This window comes from Medicago truncatula, chromosome 7 (genome assembly GCF_003473485.1).
Source record: "Medicago truncatula cultivar Jemalong A17 chromosome 7, MtrunA17r5.0-ANR, whole genome shotgun sequence".
Classification (NCBI taxonomy): domain Eukaryota; kingdom Viridiplantae; phylum Streptophyta; class Magnoliopsida; order Fabales; family Fabaceae; genus Medicago; species Medicago truncatula.
The window spans coordinates 29,543,904-29,565,743 of NC_053048.1; the positions used below are offsets into that span (position 1 = coordinate 29,543,904).

At 31.4% G+C, this 21,840-nt stretch overlaps 2 protein-coding genes and 2 long non-coding RNA genes across 4 annotated transcripts; 3 read left to right on the forward strand and 1 right to left on the reverse strand.

The window, feature by feature from the left end:
* Nucleotides 1-693: 693 nt before the first annotated feature.
* On the forward strand, nt 694-7,677 carry LOC25498569 (tropinone reductase 1). The gene is made up of 5 exons (XM_013593500.3): nt 694-967; nt 1,071-1,278; nt 1,706-1,922; nt 2,046-2,158; nt 7,321-7,677. The coding sequence occupies exons 1-5, from the start codon at nt 876-878 to the stop codon at nt 7,489-7,491; spliced, it is 801 nt and encodes a 266-aa protein (XP_013448954.1). The 5' UTR covers nt 694-875; the 3' UTR covers nt 7,492-7,677.
* Nucleotides 7,678-11,715: 4,038 nt separating this feature from the next.
* On the forward strand, nt 11,716-14,017 carry LOC25498570 (tropinone reductase homolog At5g06060). Its single transcript, XM_013593501.3, has 5 exons — nt 11,716-11,873; nt 11,958-12,165; nt 12,601-12,817; nt 13,233-13,345; nt 13,630-14,017. The coding sequence occupies exons 1-5, from the start codon at nt 11,782-11,784 to the stop codon at nt 13,798-13,800; spliced, it is 801 nt and encodes a 266-aa protein (XP_013448955.1). The 5' UTR covers nt 11,716-11,781; the 3' UTR covers nt 13,801-14,017.
* A 2,202-nt stretch (nt 14,018-16,219) lies between these two features.
* LOC112416296 (uncharacterized) lies at nt 16,220-17,389 on the reverse strand. Its single transcript, XR_003006632.2, has 5 exons — nt 17,239-17,389; nt 17,016-17,063; nt 16,805-16,847; nt 16,626-16,722; nt 16,220-16,456 (listed from the first exon to the last, which is right to left on the reverse strand). It is a non-coding gene; the product is annotated as an uncharacterized lncRNA (long non-coding RNA).
* A 1,798-nt stretch (nt 17,390-19,187) lies between these two features.
* On the forward strand, nt 19,188-19,701 carry LOC25498571 (uncharacterized). Its single transcript, XR_003006869.2, has 2 exons — nt 19,188-19,328; nt 19,432-19,701. It is a non-coding gene; the product is annotated as an uncharacterized lncRNA (long non-coding RNA).
* The last annotated feature ends 2,139 nt before the right edge of the window (nt 19,702-21,840 follow it).

The following is a 21,840-nucleotide window of genomic DNA, read 5'->3' on the forward strand; positions in this document are numbered from 1 at the left end:
GGCTTGTTTAACCTCAATATGAACCACTGGTTTAACAATGTCATGTATCCTCGTGTCATTTCAGTGTGTAATGAAAGATTTTGTCATTACTATTAGAGTCTCACATGTATCAATCAATGGTGCTTCATAAACGTTAGATGGAACAACATATATTGTGTCATTCCTACCGTTTATGAAGGCTCATTAGAACTGTGTTAGCTCGACCTTCTGGTTGCTGATGATGACGGTTGATCCATAAATAACAAGACTCTTTCTATATCTTAGGTACCTATACCAAATTCGTTGATGGAACAATAACTTATCCAAAGTATCAGTAGATGTTCTCAAGCGTGATTCCCTTTTTTTTTAAGCAATTTACATTGAGAAAGGAACTATGTCCATAAGTTTTCAGTTCCTTAATTGCTCGAGTAGAGCATTAAGTACAATTGTTTTTAGATTTTTGTTACAAGACTACGAAATGCATGTAAAAAGTAAGTTAAATGCAAATCGATAAAAAGATAAAATAATGAAAATAAACTTGTGTTTAATTGATTGTGTGTTTTTCACTTAGTACAAAATAGCTATTTATAGGCGAATCTTTTCCTACTAGCCAAAAGGACGTGGTCTACATGTCTGGCATTAGTTGGCTATTTCCACCGGTAATGCATTGGTTTTTCTCAATGTTCCTTCATTAGTTTTCGACCACACAATTGTTACATTATGATAAAAAAAAAAAAATCCAACATTGTTCTTCACGGGAAATATATCAACAAAGTACTACTTTGAATGATTAAGCTTGTATGCATGTATCCAACTTTTTATCACATTATTTGTTAAAATATTTCAGCTATTTTTCAAATTCACAACCAAGTCACACTGATTAGGAACAAAATAATATGGCAGAAACAAAGTTAAGCAGCTTCAAAGATCAAAGATGGTCACTCCAAGGAATGACAGCTCTAGTGACTGGTGGAACACGAGGCATAGGGTCAGTTCTCTAATGCAAATATATTATCTCTAATGAGAACATGTAATGTAATTTATCATCATAATTTTATTTTGTTTTGTTTCTTTTGTGAATAATCAATTAGGTATGCAATTGTGGAAGAGTTAGCAGAATTTGGTGCAAGTGTGCATATATGTGCACGCAATCAAGAAGATATTAACAAATGTTTGGAAGAGTGGAAAGGCAAAGGATTTTGTGTGACAGGTTCAACTTGTGATTTATTATTTCATGACCAACGTCAAAAGTTGATGGAAACTGTTGCTTTGGTCTTTGATGGAAAACTCAATATTCTTGTAAGATTCTCATCCGTCTCTAACTATTATGTCCTTTTGGGAAGGGTATTGGTCAAGTAATCTACGAATACTAAAAAAAAAATTTAAAAATATAAGATGTTACTTTTGATCAAGTAATGATTACATAATTTTTTCATAAAAATTTATTTATTAAGGGCATTGGTTAACATTATTCTATCTTAAATTATAAGTCGCTTTATAATTCCAATAGATCATTAACATTATTTTTTCTATCAATAACTTTTTGGCTAAACTGCACTTTTTGCCCCTTAAGTTTCAAAATATTGCGATTTTAAACTCCTATTAAAAAAATGGCAATTATATTGCAACTCAAAAGAAAGACAAGCAAATAAATTCTTCTGTTTTTTTTAGTTCATTATATTGATTATGTATATTTATTTGATGAGTGAATTTCTCAAACTGTTAGGTAAACAATGCTGGAATATTTACTCCTAAACCCATCATGGATTATACTGATGAAGATATAACAACTACAATTGGTACCAATTTTGTGTCTGGTTATCATTTGTGTCAACTTGCACACCCTCTTCTAAAACAATCTGGAAATGGAAGCATTGTATTCATATCCTCAATTGCAGGACTCAAAGCCTGGCCTTTTGCTTCTGTCTATGCAGCCTCTAAAGGTAATTTAATTATATATCTTCATATATTTTTTTTGAGATGAATTATATATCTTCATACCTGGAACTGAATTGCAGAAGATAATTAATTAGTATTCTTAATATGATAAAAATCTATCTATGTAGGAGCTATGAATCAATGCGCCAAGAACTTAGCATTGGAATGGGCAAAGGATAATATTCGTGCTAATGTTGTGGCACCTGGAGCTGTGATGACCATCCTTTTCGAGAATGCTGCGGTAAACATTTATTTAAAAAATGCTAGAAATACACTCTATAACACAGATTGGGATTTGGTGCTGTAGAAATGGCCGCAGTTTCACGCGGTAATAAATCCTAGCCGCCATTGATATGAGAACGGACGGTTTAGATTAAACAACAGTTTAACACAGTTAATTTATCTCAACCGTTGATCTAAAATGAACGGTCCTGATCTCTTACAGCATCCTGCTGTAACAGCAGGAAATCCCAATCCCTATAGCACATGCATTTTAACACACTTTTATGAGTTTCATCAAACTATGTAGGTGTTATATAAATTTCGTCGAACCCATATGAATGATTGTGTGTACAAAAAAAAAAAGTGTTAATTTCAAAGTAGGTTTGTTGAGATGCTTTCCTTTCCGAGCTTGCTAAGGTAAACTTCTTAACAAATCGGGTATAGTCATTCTTGCTAATGTAATTGTGGCATATCAACCTACTTAGACCATCCACAACAGAGCACCCCACATAACCTCTTTAGTCCCTAGAGAGAGCATGCTTGTCTTTCTAAGGATCCCCTTGCCTCCAATCACCCTTGGACTTTTAGCTAATTTGTTGGGTATTTGTATTGGCTGCATTATTGCTAAAACAAATATCCATGATTGTGATGTTGGAAACTATGTTCCAACATGTTTTAGGCATTTCTGTAAGATGTTGGATATGATGTTCCAACATCCTGGCACGGTTCAGTGTGCCTTATTTTATGCCTGATTATACGCGCGCTTTATCTTATTAAGGAATCCACATTCTCATATCTTGTTGATCAAGCAACGCGCATATCTATTCAGAATCAGCTGTGATTTTATTCCTAAAAGAGTAACAATATTTTAGGGAATATTTAGATATGTTTGGAAGTTCCTAAAGATGTTCCTACATATTACGACTTTCCTTATTTGTTAGTGATTCTTGTTATGTAGATCACCTGAACGATCTACTAAGTTCTGAAGCCCAACAAGGTTAATAAGCCCATATTGCTTCAGTATATAAGGAAGACTTGAAGACCTAATTAGGTATTCAAGCCGCCATTCTAAAAAAATAGTTTTTAGGGTTTTGAGTCGTGTTCTTTGTGTGTACTTCTTTTGTATCGTTTGTGATGCAAGTCTAGGATTGTTTGTTATTTGTGAGCCTTTCTTGTATCACCTTGATACATGTTAAAGACTGTTTATTGAGTTGTAACTCATGTGCTACACCAATGCTTCGAATCAAGGTTGTAGTTTGTGTTTGAATGTAACTTCACCATTTTGTGTTTGAATCTTATAATCATAGGGGTTGTGATTGGTTGTAGGACAGTGACATGGGATCTCAGATCTATGAGTTCCTAGGTTGAAGTCTAGACGGCTAGATCCTACGTCTTAAGTTGTAAACGTGGTTTGCTGAGAACTTTAGAATAAGGACTACACTAGTGGATTTCCTTCCTGACTTGGTAGCCCGTAGAGTAGGTGTGTTTCTCACCAAACTGGGTTAACAATTGTCTTGTGCATTTTACTTTTCTTTTCTTTATTTGCCTTGTTAATTTTTGTTTACTGCTAGCACGATGTTCAAAAAATCACACTCAGCATCTGTATTTTGTGTTTGATGTTGCAACATCGTATAAAACATCTGAAAGCTAGTGCGTCAGCATTTCAATCGCACAAGTCTTTCTATACCTTCTTTAACCCCCCCCCGCCCCCCAATAATGTGTCTCTTCGTTCTCTTGAAGAATACATTTCTCTTCTTTAGAGCATGGCACTCACAATCTCTATAGTTGTACCACTCTAGTGCTATTATTAGTTTCCACCTAGTCCCACTAGTGAAAGACTCCACCTCAAGATGAACTTTATGCACCTTAACTTTCAAGTGCATACATTCATTATGCCTTTCACCTTGTATCCTCCACCTCTAGGATTGACCACGACTGGTATTACCTTCGTCTTTCGAGACTAACATTTAGTATTCTCTCTAGACAAACACCCCTTCTACATGAAGGTCGATTTGCAAGTTTCGTCGTTTCCAAGGTGAGATTATCTACCTTCTTAGTCATCCCAAAAAGACACCACCAAAGTAACCGCATCCTCATAGTCCTCTAAGGCGATGACAAATATAGCATAATCATCATGGCCCCCTAACTCGGAACGACCCCTCTTGAAGTGACCGATCTTATGACAATTGAAGCACTTGTTCTTTAACTTTGTCACCAACCTTTGACTTCGCTTGGTTTCCTATACTCCCACATCTTCCTCTTAAGACACTCAAACCTTCACCAATATTGTCAACCTTCAAGTTGTTGAACTTGGTTAACTCTTTCGTTCTCAACACAATTTGGACTTCCTCCAAGGAGACAGTGCATTTTTTACGATAAACCATGGTATCCTTGAACTGATCTAAGGAATGGACACAACAAGTGAAATATTTTTCTTCATCTTCAACTTTCACTTCAATGTTCACCAAATTATCAAGGATTTCGTTAAAAACCCCTCAATCACTTCGTGATGGTTTTTGACTCCATCATCCTAAGTGAGTAGAGTTTTTGTTATAATAATTGCCTATTAGCCAAAGACTTGTTCATATACAATAGCTTCAACCTTTCCCATATCGCCACCGCAGTTGTTTGCTTTGCGTTTTCACTCAAAGCTATATCTTTGAGGCAAAAGACAATAACATTCTTAGCCTTATCAACCATCTCGGTCTTGTTTTCTTGTGACATAGTAGTTGGAAACACAATCTCTCCCTTCAGTTCCTCTAAACACCTTTGTTTAATCAGTATGAGATACATCTTCACCTTCCAAAACCCGAAGTCATTGTCTACGTTGAATTTCTAGATATCCCACTTGGTACCCATGATGCTCGTCTAATAATTTGTTTTGATTACCTCACCGTAGGCGCCAATTGTTTCGAGTTCATATCAAAACTCACACAAATACTTTGATACGTGGAGTAAAATTAGAAGCAACCCAAAACCAAAATGAAACAAACACAAACAATAAAACAATGTAAAGAAGAAGAATGAGAACACGACGATGTTTGTTCACCCAATTAGGTCCAAATTTGACATACGTCTAAAGACGACATCATATGGTTCCAAATATTGCCCACAATGAGATAGGTGCAATAATACTATATTCACTCATTTTTCTACTCAAAGCATATTGGTTGAAGATTTGAACCCAACTATGCTTTCTCCCGTTGAAGATACAGGGGTTTGGATTTCCAATCTGAATGTTAATATACTACAATAAATGGTTACTTTTGGCTTCTCTCTTGACAAAAGGGTATCAGCGAGGCTCAGGAAGATAGATCGATCTGGATTTGGAAGTTCCCAATTTTGGCCAACGTTCAAATTTTCATTTGGCAAATTTGTCACAAGTCCATCCTTACTAGAAAAGTTTTGAGTCATAGGGGAATCCAGGTGGATACCTCTTGCCTATGTTGTAGAAATGAGGATGAGTCCATCGTTCGTTGCCTAGTTTGTTGCCCTCATGCACCTTCTGTTTGTTGTGGTCGTAGGTTCCTATATGTGCTCACTCTTTTCTTGAATATTGTCTTAGGTAACATACCTAAAGTAATGCAAACTTTAGTCAAGGTTCTAGTTATTATTTTCCCTTTGATCATGTGGAGTATTTGGTGCTTTGGAAACAAACTTATTTTAGAAGATCAACAATATGTGGCAAGTTCGATAATAGCTACAATATTTGCACAACAACAACAACAAAAGGTTGCTTGACAAGCTTTTCGTGTTATGACTTAACCCGATGCTCCTCAACTATCTCGTCAGTGGGAGATCTTGAGATTTTTCATTGGGGGTGCCATATATATTTGGAATATATATTAAACAATTTCAAAGAATTAACAAGATAGGTATCCAAAGCACAAACTCTCCCTCTCCAACAAGCCGACCCTAATTTTCTCTCTCTAGGTTTTCTCTTCCGTTTCTTCATTGGGGGTGGTTTTGGGTCAATTATTGACTTGAAATCACCCCCTCTTCATCTTTTTCTTTCTATTTCAATCTAAATAATTGACTTTCACATAGATCTAGGTTTTTTTCTTTGTGATTTTATCATCTAAGTGTGGTGGTTTGTTGTTCGTCGTCATGTGCGGCATTGTTTGCTTTCCCGTCTTCTTGCGGTGTTCATTTTATTCATATTGAAAGATCGATTATTCAATCAAAGATTTGAACGTCAACGTTGCAGATCTGGAGACCATGGATATTCCGGTGACTTTAATTTTATCATATATTTTTGTAGGCATTATGTCGTTATATGCTATTAATTTGGATACTGTGAGTTTGTTCGCAGATTCATCCTTTACGTTTTTAGCGGTGTTGAATGATGTAATCTCTCGATTTGAATGAATCAATATAATTTTATTTTTGTCAAAAAAAAAGAATTAACAAGATTATGGATTGGTGTAGTGGTTCATAAATATAACAATATATGAATATAACATGGGTGATGGTGGTTCAAGTTTCCACGAGAACATTTTTTTGAAGAAAATATTATTAATACGATAGAAATAATAAAAGAGAGTGTGGAAGGATCAAACCCACGCCCACTAAGAAACTTGGAGACTTTCTATCCACTACAGCAAGCAAACATCAATGCAAATAATACGCCTAGTATTGTATTTATAATAAATCTGGGGGGTGCAGTGGCACCTATGGATCTCCAAGGAGATCCACCACTGTATCTCGTGAGATCTCATGGCAATATGGTGGCGTGGAGACAATGATACTTAATGTAGAAGGTAATGCTCTTACAACCCAAGAAAAGCCGAGTTTGGAGGTTTGGTAAGGAACCATGAAGGATCCTTTCAATTATCCTTTTATAGTAGTGTGGGAATATCTAATGTGCTTCATGGTGAGAAAAAAGCCTTTATGCTTGATATTAAACTTTGTTGGAAGACAAGTTTCAAGAAACATTTTTTTTCAGAACCCCTTAATGTTATTAAGTTGTTAACTTGTGAAATTGGCGCATTACTTATTTCGAGAAGGAAACTATTGTGCTGATATTCTAACTAATCTGGAAGCTAACAGCTTAAATAAACCCATAATATATTACATCAAGTATTATATTTGTTTCTAATATTATCTTGTATGTATTTTTTTTCTTTGTTGAGGAATTTTATGTATTGTGTTATGATTTTGCTTTATAATCTCTTGTTATAGAAATTAGCTGGAAGAGTGGATAATGTTGTCGAGGATATGGTGTCTCTAACACCTAGTGGTCGCATTGGAGAACCTAAGGATATATCAGGATTGGTTGCTTTTCTTTGTCTTCCAGCTGCATCACACATCACTGGACAAATTATAGCTGCAGATGGAGGTTTCACAATTTAAGCTTGATATTTTAAAGCTATTAGTAATTTCTTTAAAATAACTTGAAACTTTCAAGTGGTTATTTCTTTGTTGCAATAAGTTGTGTATTTTTATCCCTTGCCTTGGATGAATGCATGTATGTCTAAATGAGAAGAAGTTTAATTCTTCTTATGTCACATGAATTTATCTTATTTTTATAGTAACAAACTAGTACTTCGATCCGTGCGATGTACAAGAAGTTGATTGAACCATTGATTAATAAATGTGGTAGTTGATCATGAAATGAAATAATAGTTGTTGTTGAGCATGAGTTAATGCTTCCAAAAGACAACAACAATAACAACAACCAAATATTATCGCACAAAGTGGGGTCGACTACATGGACCAAAATACGTCATATTGTTCTATCATAAAATCATGTTTAGTTCTAACTCATTAATCCATAAATCTTTCTGAATAGTTTCTCTTGGTAGTTTTTTTTAGAGCTTCCTACATCTCTTGTAATATGAATATTCTCTATTTGATCTATTCTTTGTACTACATAATTTACAAATTTTCTCTCTACATGTCCAAATCACCTAAACCAATTTTCCACAATATTTTATATTATAGATGCTCCTTCAACTATCTCTACAATATTGTCATTTCTAATCTTATCCAATGTAGTTTTACCACAACTCCACCGCAACATCCCCTTCTCCGCACAATTACTTTATTCTCGTGTTGGTTCTTAACTGTCCAACACTCTGTTCCATAAATCATGGATGTTCTGACAACTCTCAGATATTTTTTTATTTCAACTTAAATGGTACGTTTGTATCACATAAAACAGACGAGGCTCTTTTCCATTTCAACCATCTAACTTGAATACAATGATTTACATACACTTTTATTTCTCCTTCATTTTGTACTATGAACCCAAGAGATTTACATGCAAGATATTTAAAATAGTGTAACTTGTATGATATGATCTCAACCTTTCACCTCTAAGAAAGAACTTATTCTCCTTTTGCTGAAATTATATTATATATACTATGTCTCATTTCTACTCAGACGACAGTCATACACTTTTAAGACATCTCTCCAAGTCTCCAACATCCCATTCAATTCCTCCGTCAACTCGCCAATTAAGACTACATCATCTGCAAAATACATACATCTCAGTGCTATCTGTTGGATGTGTTTTGTAAGTATATCCAAAACTAATGTTAATAGATAAGGGATTAGGATTAACCCTTGGTCCAATCCTCGTTATGAAAAAAATTGATAATGCTTCTAAAAGATAAATTTACTTAAGATACGAAATTCATAAAAACTTTTTTGGCTCCAAAAATTTACTTAAGAGACTTAAAAACCTTTTATATATAAGATAAGTACTCACCTTAATTAATTTAAATTTTGAGTATTGATTGCATGTTCATAGAAATAAAATGGTTGTCATGTCTTACTTTTCACCACTATTTGTAGTATCTTCTCTAATCAGTGTTTGTTTAAGATAGAGTGAGAAACGAAGAAAGATAACAATTAACAACAAACATTTGTCATTAAAAAAAACTTAAATATATAGTTAGTGGCCTCTAATTTAGCATGTTTTGGTTTTCGTTTCTGTATCTTTTTTGTTTGAAAACATCCCTGAAAATGTTTTTGGTTTAGCTCCATGGCATCAAAGTCTATTAAAAAAACGTATATGTGTCAAACAAAGGTTGACGTGGTTTCATGTGACACGACAAATGAAATACAACTGGCAAAGGAAATGATGAGTCAGTAAATGAAAGGCTCCAAAAACAAAAACAAAAAACAAATTCGACAATGGACCAAATCCAAAAATAGTTGAAATCGACAAAATCTTCATGTTCTTCTTCTCCCTCTTCTTCCATGTTCATTTCATGCCTTTCTGTACTATTAAATCCATATACACCATTTCTGCTAACCATGTTTTCATTATTCGTTGTTGACTCAAACTTAATAGCTCAATAACGTTAAAGATTTGGAAACCAAAAAAGGTGAAAGATTTAACTTGTTGCATATATAACTTTATGTTTATCAACATTGTTCAAAGAAAGTGCTTCAAATACCACATTAAACCACGTTGAAGCACAAGAACCATTTGAATTCACAAACTCAAATCCTACAGTGCAAATCCAATTATAGCCAACAAAATCTTTAATTTATTCATCCCATTATGACTACAAGGATTGTACTGAAATTTTATTAACAACGCATCATGACCCAGACACGGTGTTTAAATCATAACTCAAGTTATTGAGTGACTAATGAACTCCAACAAACGGGAAATAACGACTCACCAAACTCGACCCTAAACTTCACCTAGTGATTACCATGCCATTTAAACACTAATTATTTATTAACATATTGGATACCCATTATATTTAAGGCTAACGACTCAATTCTAAAACCTAAACTTGTTTCCTCAATTCTCATCTTTCAACTTCGTATTTTAATTCGTTCGTCAGCAATCTCTAATCACAATCTCATATCATAACAACAACATCCTACCATAACCTCTTTACAGCCCCATAATAAAAACATAAACCCTAAATAGGAATAAATTCTACCCCTTACCTCGAATCTATTGGTTGAAGTATCCAATTTGGCTTTTTTGCAACTATGGTTCTGTTATCTTCTCTGCTTTTCTCCTTTCTCCTTTCACGTTCAGCAAAAAGAAACTGACCAATCTATTTTCTTAATGTTCTATTTATATTCAGGCAAACACTCGTCTTACACTCTTCTAACGCTAGTTACTATTTTTTTTACTCTTTCCCTCCCCCACTTATTTAAATATTACCAAAATAAGAATCCAAATTTATTATTCTTCGTCTTCTTATCAACTTGAGGATGAGCAAAATGATTTTGAGTGTGTAGAGGGAATCAATTTTGGAGGTTGAAGGGAAGATGAGGAGGTGGATTATGAGTATGCGTATTGGAGGAGTTTGTTGTAAAACTTTAATTTATGTTATGGATTTAAGAATATTTCGAGGGTTTATGAGATTGAAGAGGATAATGTTAGTCTTATGGGTTCAATTTTTTTTTTTTTCGATTGAAGAAGATGATCTTAATTTTCTGGATTCAAATTATTTTTGATCAGCTAGTCCAAAAACATTTGATCTTTCAAGAGCTGGTTACAAACAAGAAAAGATACAAGGACGAAAACAAAAAAAAAACGAAATTACAAAGACTAATTACATATTTAAGATTAAATAAATGGCAACGTTTAGCATGGGACAATTGTCATCTTAATCCATCTTGGGTCAATTTAACAAGAGTCATTGATTTAATATTAATAAATACCAATGGCTATGATTCTTCTTGGATGTTTAATTGGAACTTGGAGGAATTTTTGTCTACTTCAGTGGACAAAACAATATAAGAGTCTTTTTTTTTTTTTGTGTAAAGTCATGTTTTAATGTCTTAAACATGTCTTAAAAAATTCAACCTCCAAATAGCTTTTTTTGGACTTTAACTATATTAAAGGGTCGAAAATAATAAAAATATTAAATTACAAGATTATAATATGTGTTTTTTATTTTACATATATTATAAGATCAATTTCAATAATTAACGCTATAACTCAACATTTTAAACTTTAAATCTTTTTAATGTCACTGCAATTAACCTATTATAATTGGTTAGATTGAATCACAACTCACAACAAAGTCGTGGATGACACCATCGATTTTGTTAATTTAAAAACTAAAACAATAGGGTAAGTAAAAATATCGACGCAAGAGAGTAAGTCTTATAGCTAGCATAAGATAGGTACTTGTACACTATACTAAAAATATTGCTAAATTAATCCTTATAGTGTTAGTCTTTTTCTTTTGATCAAATAGTATGTGAATTTAACTATTAAGTTATTTGACAAAAAAATATTATTAAATCAACCGACTCAATTGAATTGAAAGAGTTTGTTTTATATATAAACCATTGAAAGACTTTTACTATTTTTGGTAAACTTTAATTAAATAAAATCTCTTTTGATTTATTTTAAAATTTACTTTTTACCAAAAATGATAAAAGTCCACTTTTAAACTTTTCGGACGTCGATATTTGACAAACAAGTTTTATACTAGTTTTATGATAACAAAATCCACCAATATTCTTCACAGGAAATATATCAACAACGTATAACTTTTGGTGATTAAGATTGAATTCTATCTTCATATGTATTTGTTTCCAACCACACAATCATAACTTTGAATTTTGTTTGTATCCAACTTTTTATATATTTGTTAAAATATTTGAGCTATTTTTCAAATTCACAACCAAGTCACACTGATTAGGAACAAAAATATGGCAGAAACAAAGTTAAGCAGCTTCAAAGATCAAAGATGGTCACTCCAAGGAATGACAGCTCTAGTGACTGGTGGAACACGAGGCTTAGGGTTAGTTCTCTAATGCAAATATCTTATCTCAAATGAGAACATGTAATATAATTTATCATGTTAATTTTGTGATTAATCAATCAGGTATGCAATTGTGGAAGAGTTAGCAGAATTTGGGGCAAGTGTGCATATATGTGCAAGAAATCAAGATGATATTAACAAATGTTTGGAAGAGTGGAAAGGCAAAGGATTTTGTGTGACAGGTTCAACTTGTGATTTATTATTTCGTGAACAACGTGAAAAATTGATGGAAACTGTTGCTTCAACCTTTCAAGGAAAACTCAATATTCTAGTAAGATTTAATCATTTAAACTTGATTTTGGAAACAAATTAAAATAAATTCAATTTCTAAAATTTTATCAATTTTTACATTTTTAAATATAGTAGAATATGAATTATTCTTACTATCCTCTCAAAAAAAAAAAAAAAAATCTTACTAAGTAAAAATTTTATATTTTTGGTGGTCTAAACCAATCATCTTAGTTTTTCTTCTTTTGAAAGACAATCACCTTAGTTTTTCTCATGTAACAAAAAAAAAAAAAAAGTATTTGCCTTGGTGCTCTTTTTAATTATACCATTGGGCAAAAAAAAATATTTGCCCCGTCAAAATGTTGCAACTACTTGCGTTAGCAAAAGTCTATGTTGAGGCTTCATATTGCATCTCAAAAGAAAGCAAATAAATTCTTCAGATGTTTTTAATTGATGAGTGAATTTCTCAAACTGTTAGGTAAACAATGCTGGAATATTTACTCCTAAACCCATCATGGATTATACTGATGAAGATATAGCATCTACAATTGGTACCAATTTTGTGTCTAGTTACCATTTGTGTCAACTTGCACATCCTCTTCTAAAACAATCTGGATATGGAAGCATAGTATACATATCCTCAATTTCAGGTCTCAAAGCCTTGCCTTTTGTTTCTGTCTATGCAGCCTCTAAAGGTAATTTTAATTATATATCTTCATATTATATCCTTTAACTTGGAACTTTGCAGTCCCTCTGGTGCCAATTTCGGTGGGCTAAGTCCATACAGAGCTTGCTCTGGCTTTAAACGGGGCCCCCGCAAATGGACGGTGGGATTGGTCCCCTCGGATTAGTCGATTCATGGATCGGATACCGAGTTTTCAAAAAAAAAAAAAACTTGGAACTTTGCAGAAGATAATTAGTATTTTCAATATATTCCCTCAGTTATTAATTATAAGCAAATTTAACTTTTTAAGTTCATTTAATTAATAATGTATATGGTTTATATTATGGACCGCATACATCATTAATTAAATGATTGTAAAAAGTTAAATTTGCTTATAATTAATAACTGAGGAAATATATGATAAAATTCTATTTCTATCTATGTAGGAGCCATGAATCAATGTACCAAGAACTTAGCATTGGAATGGGCAAAGGATAATATTCGTGCTAATGTTGTGGCACCTGGACCTGTGATGACCTTACTTTTGGAGAATGCTATGGTATGATTTATTCATGATAACAATTTACTTAAAATTTTGCATCCACTTAGTTTGGCAAAGGACAAACAAGTGTTCACATATTGAGAAGGGAGTAGATATAATATCAAAATATTGAGAATAAATTAAAATTAAATGAGTATATGTATATAAATAAACAAAAAAATTCCCTTCAAAAAAATTAGTTGGCTCATAATATGCCTAATTTGACCAAACTTTAACTTTTTTATTCTTTTACACCTTAGCTATAATGTTTATATTCTCTATTATAATTTCTCTTGTTATAGAAATTAGTTGCCGGAGTGGATAATGCTATCAAGGATATAGTGTCTCAAACACCTGGTGGTCGGATTGGAGAACCTAAAGATATATCAGGATTGGTTGCTTTTCTTTGTCTTCCAGCTGCATCACACATCACTGGACAAATTATAGCAGCAGATGGAGGCTTCACTATTTAAGCTTAAAATTTTAAAGTTATTACTAATTTTTTCAAAACAACTTAAACTTCAATTGCTATTATCTTTGTTGCAATATGTTTTGTATTTTTCTTTTCAAATAGTTTAGGATTTCAGTCATGCTTTTATTTATGCTTTCTCTTATTTATGTGTTCTCTTATTTGTTGTATTGAATTGATGCATGTATGTTTAATGTGAGGTGATGGTCATATTTAGGCAAGTGTACCAAATCGTTTACTAAGTAATAAAGTGTAAGTAGAGTATTGTATCTACGTGGATTGTCGTTTCAACTAGGCAATTCAATTTACTTATTTGGGAACAAGAAAATAAATAAAACAATTAAAATAAAAGATAAAAGGTATAGGAGTTTTGCAATTTAATCTGTTTGTAGTATAGCAAGAGTTTAGAAGTAACATATTTTGATTGCAGGATGTTATCAGCGGTTAGGATTCTTAGAATCTCCTCTACTCGTTTGTTGGAAAAAATTAACAGACAAACATTATTTAGAGTTATTAAGAGTTTTCTATAAAAGTGATGAGTTCGTGAGGTCTTACTACCTATATCAGTTGTCAAGTTGCACCTACTGATTACACGAGTTTGTACGTGTACGGTCTTACTCACTTAGGTGTTTGGGTTCATCGCCCTCCAACTGTCAATTGAAACCTTACTCTAGAGTTTCTACACGATTCAGTGTTTAGGGTTATTAAACCAATAAGGAGATACACTTCAGCGCGTAAATGTACATGTATGTTCTTACTTCTCGTATTTGAAAAAATGACAAATATTAGCGTTCCTAAATTCTCTATGTCCTAAAGGTACCCTCGTCTATTAAATCTTAAAAGTTTATCAACATAATCTCTTTCAAGGTAGTTCTACAAACGGGTAGCCTTATCTCGTCTACCAATAATATTAAGAGATTTTCGGAAGTTGGGTTATATAATATTATCTATCTATCTATTGTTGTTGTCTTACCCTTATTCTCTTTTTATCATTTGTCTCCAATATTTTAATTCTAAACATTTTCCATATGTTGTAGGTGTGTGACAAGCCTAATTAAAGAGTGGTCCTTCTAAGAATGATAGGTAGTGCTAACAATATTATATCTTTGGTTTTATTTAGTTGGAATTGGATATTTAGTAACTATTCTTCCTATGCATTTGCTCTTGCTTGGTAAGTAGTGATATAACTTTTAATATTTCTTCTGCATTTTTGCTAATGTTAATGTGGCATGTTAGTCCTTCTAGACTTATTGTCTGTTTTCACTTTTATTTCCTGAATAGAAACTTTCTTCAAATAACCTTATTGGCATGTCTAACTTAGCTTAAAGTAAAAGTTTTATTTATAACCTCCTTCTTTACTATTATCTGACTTGTGTGATTTGAATTTACTATTTAAATGAAGTCAATAAATAATTTTAACCTATTGAGATTGAAATATGGATGAAAGGTACTGACCTTGCTTAAGCTTTCACTATGAAGTTGCCCCTCTTATTAAAAAAAGTTAGTCAAATCATTTTCTTAGGTTATTAGAAGTTTGACAACTTTGAAATTGAAAGAGAATGCACCACTACTATACACAACTTCATTCTAGAAGTTTAGTGATATGAAGCTTGGTGGAGTATGATAATGTCTCTAGAAAACATGATATTAGTAGTTTTGGGTTGCTTGATGACTATGTTTTTTTTATTGGATGACTTACTAGAACCATGGCAATATAGGGTGCGTTTGTTTCAGTTTTAAAAAAAAAATAAAAATTTGAATTAAAAGAATCTAGAGATTGTTTTTTAGAGATTAAACACAAAAGTAATTGGAGATTAAAAAAAATTGGATTGAGGCAACATAAGCTATTTATGTTTGTTTACTAACATAAAAATAATTTTTTTTTACGATTTGAAGCTCTTACACTTGAGTTCCTTGCACTTAAAGAAAAATAGATTTTTGAAAAGCTACTTGGAAATATTAACATTTTTTTTACGATTTGAAGCTCTTACACTTGAGTTTCTTGTACTTAGAAAAAATAGATTTTTGAAAAACTACTTAGAATAGCTTTTCATTTTGAGGCTAAAAATAATTTTTTTAACAAAATAGATTTTTTTAAAATCTGAAACAAACACAACAAAAATAAAATAAAAAATAGTTTTTTTCTTCAAAAAAAGCCCAAACAAACATGCCCCATAGTCATCGATATTATAGTTGTAGTGTATGTTGGTGAATAGAACTAATCTTATTTAAGTTAACGAAAATATACTTTTCATTAGCATTTTATAAACTCAAAAAATAATCAAACATGATAACTTTAACAATAGATATTCATTGTAGACATAGTCATCTGTTTAAAGATAAGTTAACATTGTCTATCGCTGTGGCTGATTTTAGATTTGAAAAAAACCAACTCTACATAATCACAACGATAAACTTTCAGAGATATAATCTTCTTCTGAACACCAAATATAAAAAAACTCAATATGTTGCAATAACCCAAAATGCCTTCAAGTTGAGAGCACAATACATTTCAATGAAATATGCAAAATTGTTGGTATTTTCAATGTCACTATTTATTTTCAAACTGATATATAGATTGAAGCAAAAAACAGTACTATTTTAAACAATTAGGGTAGAATTCATGCACCAAAGCAACCAACCACTTGAAAATTCAAAATCTGCAAAATTGATATATATGAAATTCAATCAAAGCAATTCAACCAATTGAAAATATGCAAAATTGATATAGACAGCAAAGAACAAACTTACACAACAACCATCTGTTTATAATTTTAGAAACAACATTATAAATATTATACACTGCAACGAAAAGGAAAGTATACTCACACTTTTGAAGTCGTACTCGACGATGTATGTTCTCTACTTCACTTGTAGGTTGTTGATTGCCTTGTCATATTCTGAACTGGTTTTTTGAGCAGAGGACCTATCCAAGAACGAAAGTGAAATTTCTGTTATGTATAAACGGCGACAAAAAAACAATTACATTAAAGGAATATGATGTTTACCAGTTAGGTAGTGATACGACAATGTTTATGCCGGCCATGTTTTCTAAAATAGAAGTAGAGTTAGTTGAGCAATAGAGATTTGAAGCATAGAAACAAAATGGATGAAAAATAGCAATAATAAAGGAACGCCATTAAAATGAAACACAAATAGGAACAACAAAGCATAGAAACAAAAAAAAATATCAATAAGTAACAAAGCATAGAAACTAACCTAAAGCACCTGCCATGGATAGATTCGGTATGGAAGAACGGACAAAAACTGGAGAGTTACAGTATGTAAGGGGAAGCAAGTGAAGAAGATTACGTTATTGAAAAAGATGAGCAATAGAGATTTGAGTAATAGAAACAAAATGGATGAAAAATAGCAATAACAAAGGAACGCGAAACAAAACAAAAAAAATATATCAATTCGTAACAAAGCATAGAAATCAAACCTGAAGCACCTGCGATGGATAGATTCTATGGAAGAACGACAAAAACTTGATCAAGAAATAAAGTGTTGAAATAAAGATTATCTACAAGAAAGCGATTTGCTTTGTTCAAAAAAATAGAAGGGATTTGTTTTGTTCAAAAGAATAGGGTTAATTAAACATAGGTTTTTTTTTTTTATGTTTATCTATTTAGTAGAAAACGAGGAGGAATTTGTTATAATAGGAGTGATTTTTTTATTTTTTTTTTATGTTTATCTGTTTAGTAGGAAATGATTTTTTTTTTTTTTAAATAGGAGATCATTATGTAATTTGATATTTTATACAGGGGTAATACAGTAAAAGCAAACACTGAATTTAAGTTAAAATTATCGCAACAATTAGCATTCGGGTTAACTTTAATAAATAAAAGATAAAAGATTTTATGTTAGATATCGGTATTTGATACTACTATTTTGCAAATATATGTTCTTATTGATTTTATAAAAATTGTATATATTTCATCGTTTCTTTTATAAGAAAATATATAAAAGAATTTTGACGTATAGAAGAAATTATGTTTAATTGAAATAATTAGTTGAGTTAGTTAATTAAACATAAAAAAAATAAAAAGCAATACTTCTAAAAAAGGGGGAATAATTAGTTCAGTTAGTTAATTAGGGATTTGCTTTTTTATGTTTAATTGATTTGGCTGGGAATGTTGTGTAACACAGGGGCATCATAGTATTCTTCTAAAAAAGCAATACTTCTCTCTTTCTATTTCTTCTCTATTTTTCTTATGCCAAACGACTCTTTAAATCTACTTTATTTTTTACATACTTCTCTCTTTTCACACTCTCTCTCACCTATTTCTCTATTCACAACTTCCCTTTCAAATCAAACACACCATAAAGGTAGATAGTTTATCTAAACCAAAATTGTCCTTACATTATTATCGCATTAGTATATTGCTCCTAGAACTAATTTTTACTCCCACCAGTTACATTTATAAGCAAAAATGACTTTTTAGGTACATTGAACAATTAATGTATCCCATCACATTTATAAGTTAAATACATTAATTATTCAATCTACCTAAAAAGTTATTTTTTTTATTATAAATGTGACTGGAAACCTTCGATCTCCAATTCCAAACACATTTTATTTAATCAAAAAATTTAAAGATGACACGTAGTTTAAGATATCTGAGTTTAATTTCACTCAGATAAATTTAATATAATGTTGGTTTTCATCTGTATGTTATGATACGAGTGATGGATCCATGTGTATGGTATTGGGGGCAGCAGCCCCCACTTGCCTAACGTTATTGTTAGGTGAAGATTCAATATTTTGTGTTTGCTCACACTAAAAATTAAGTGTTGTCCCCATTAAATTAGTGATATTTCAAAAATATTGGTAGGAATTGAAAAATAAAGTGTGTCTAATAGTACGTTTATTTATTAAGTTTTGATTTTTTGTTGTAACAACTACAATAGTTGAAAGTATTTTCTCTTCAATAAATTTTATGAAGAATCAAATTCACTAGCTATTGTATAAGAGATAAAATGTTGAATGATTGTTTGATCACATATCTATGGAGAGATATTTTTTACCGTGTTGAAAATAAAATAATCATACAACAATTTCAAAATACTCAAACACGTATGAAGAAGCAATCATAAAATTTATAGCATGTGACATTTGCCCCCACTAAAAAATTTTTTTGGATCCATCACGGTATGAAAGGCTAGACAGATAATAACAAATAATAATGAAAGGTTAACAAACAAGAATGATCTCTAGTTCCCTCAAAAAAAGAATGATCTCTAGTTATACTTTATTATTAGTTTAAATGATCAATTCCCTGAAGAGACAAATATGCTAGGTTAATGTTCAATAGTGATATTTAATATTAATATAATTTTGATGATGGATTTTTTTATATTAAAATCTATTTAATTGACGTAAAATAGCATGAACTTTTTTACTATATAAAATGATCAAACAATTGTACATTTGTAATTATATGTGAAGCTGAAAAATGGCTGAAATTCTCAAGTTTGTTTATACTATGATCCTTTTTGTTTCCATATTTATCATTGTAGTCAATGTTGGTGGTAAGATTACTTTTTGTAATTTTTAATTGAAGTTTTTATTTATCTTATACACAATCATTCACCCTTTTTAATAGTATTTCTTTATTATTATCTCACATTGCAGGAAAATGTGTTTCTGACGCCGAGTGTAGTGGACAATATATGTGTCCCACTCTAACAGTAATAAAATGCATTAAAGATGAATGTGTATGCATTCATTATGATCATGACAAGCAATAGGTGAATCTTGTATTTTGTATTGTTACCGTTGTTTTGTTGTAATCCTTAGAATTAATTTTTGTTTTTTATTTTACATTTGAGTTTGCAAATTTATGAATTGAAATGTGCTTTATTATTATTTATTGAATGTTGAAAAATAATTTATGGTGTTTAAGGTGTTGCACTCAAGTCCAACCAAATTGTCTAATCCTTCCCACAATTAATTCACCTATTTCTTGTTCCTCTTCAAATTTCTTTTCTTTAACCATCCAAATATTCAATCTTTTCCTCTCTCCGATACTAAAATCAATTTTTTTATTTGGATTTTCTTAAATTTCATAAAGATCATATTTTTTATGTTTCCATGCTAAGGAATGAGAGAAATCAACTAAAACAAAGAGGAGCAAGAAATAGGTGAATCGGTTTGGGTATGCTATAAGAATGAATTTGATTGTTTCTTTTCTTTTTGTTTTTTTGGGTCTGTTAATTTAATTATTAGCTTTTATAGTAAATTGCTTGGTAGAAGCTCAAAGGAATAGGAAATACTTCAATATTGACCTAGTCCAGTCCCAAAATTATTGTTCACTCCCAAAATTTGAAGGATTTTACTGTATTATGACTAATTATAGAACCATTGTGACAATATATAGTCCTAGAATTCATGCCTTAAACTAAATGAAACAACCAAAAACAAGGGTGCTGAACTGGGCAACTCGCCTTGAGCAAGCCATGAGCTCGCTTGGCGAGCACCAAAACATGAAACCCTGTTCTTGAGTTTACTATCGGGAACCCATCAATTTTCACCCCAAAATCTCGTTTTTGATCCCCCTGAACCCAAATTCGTCCCCATAAATTGTTCATCAGTTATCATACAACTAAAGGCAATCAGAAACATTACAAACATTGAATCAAAACCTCAATTCACATCAAAATGATCACCTAGTTCATTTTTCACCAACAACCCATAATTTTCCATTTTCATTTAAACTTCACAAACAACCACACCAATTCAAACCCCATCAACATATAAACATGTAAAACATTTATGAAGTGAATTTGAACATGTTTCAACAATAATCACTTATCAATTCATCTAACCCTTTAACTCTTTTATTTTACTTTCAACTAAACATAAGTGTCGGGAATTGTTTGGACGAAACGACAATCTATGTGGATACGATACTCTACTTATCACTTTATTATTTGGTAAACGATTTGGTACACTTGCCTAATTCGAACATCAATGGTAATGAATTATACGTTCTTCAATGCGTCTCACATGATCTTGCATTATGAAATCAAACTCTGCAATCATTTCAATCAATCCAAGAAAATTGACTAAACTATCTTTAATAATTGTTCTTTGGATCCTCTAAAGGCAATATTATTCTTAACAAGACATTTCACAATTGAAAATATTCTATGTAAAAATTGTCTCCAACGCTCTTTCTCTTTCATAATTTCTTCTTGCAAGTGTATATCAATTGTTTGGTTTTCATCCAACCTTATTCTCAATTCATTCGAAGTATTCATATTAGTCGTATGTTCGGAACTATTTTCATGTTGTTTGAGTTTGACTAATCTGCTTCCAATCACATAAGCCCTCACTTGCTAGCATACTCAAGTTACTAGAAGTAAAAGATTTAAACAATTTACAACAAAAATAGTATACTTTGTCGGCATATTTGCAATAAACTAACCATTTTTTATCATTAATCTCACCATTTCTTAATGTTCTTGAATAATTTGCATATGAGAAATGCCTACTATATTTGTCAATGGGAAAATTAAGATTCTCCCAATTTCTAAGATCATAAATATCAAATTGAGGAATTTCAATATCATATGCATTTGGAAAATCATCATCAAGATTTTCAATAAAAGGTGCATTTGGAACATGATCACCATTTTTATCAATAAAAATTTAGTTTCTTTACTCTTGTTTTTCTTTTATATTCAAGTTAAGCTTATAATTATCTACAAAGAGTGAGTAGTTTTCTTCTTGTTTTCAAATTATAAAATGTAACTCAATGATAAACTTACCATAACTCCGATTCTTTCTGTTGTTATGGAGTTTAAAGGTTCTAATATAATCTTATTGTTTTTAAGAAATATCTAGACAACAACCTTTGTTGAGAGATAAAAGATAGTGTTTGACTTATAAGGTTAGAGAAGGGCTTTGAAACATGATAATAGTCTAAAACCTCTTGAGGTGATATAAGGCAAACAACGAATTAAATGGATGAAAGAAATAAAGAAAAATATATCGAATCACAAAAAACGAAATAAACATCGAAATCAAACCTCAATATCC

Excerpts from the sequence above, each read along its gene's own strand:
- LOC25498569 (XM_013593500.3), top strand. The coding sequence starts at position 876 with ATGGCAGAAACAAAGTTAAGCAGCTTCAAAGATCAAAGATGGTCACTC. Across the intron at positions 968-1,070 it reads GGTGGAACACGAGGCATAGG|GTATGCAATTGTGGAAGAGT; the intron begins GTCAGTTCTCTA and ends ATAATCAATTAG. Across the intron at positions 2,159-7,320 it reads TCCTTTTCGAGAATGCTGCG|AAATTAGCTGGAAGAGTGGA; the intron begins GTAAACATTTAT and ends CTCTTGTTATAG.
- LOC25498570 (XM_013593501.3), top strand. The coding sequence starts at position 11,782 with ATGGCAGAAACAAAGTTAAGCAGCTTCAAAGATCAAAGATGGTCACTC. Across the intron at positions 11,874-11,957 it reads GGTGGAACACGAGGCTTAGG|GTATGCAATTGTGGAAGAGT; the intron begins GTTAGTTCTCTA and ends TTAATCAATCAG. Across the intron at positions 13,346-13,629 it reads TACTTTTGGAGAATGCTATG|AAATTAGTTGCCGGAGTGGA; the intron begins GTATGATTTATT and ends CTCTTGTTATAG.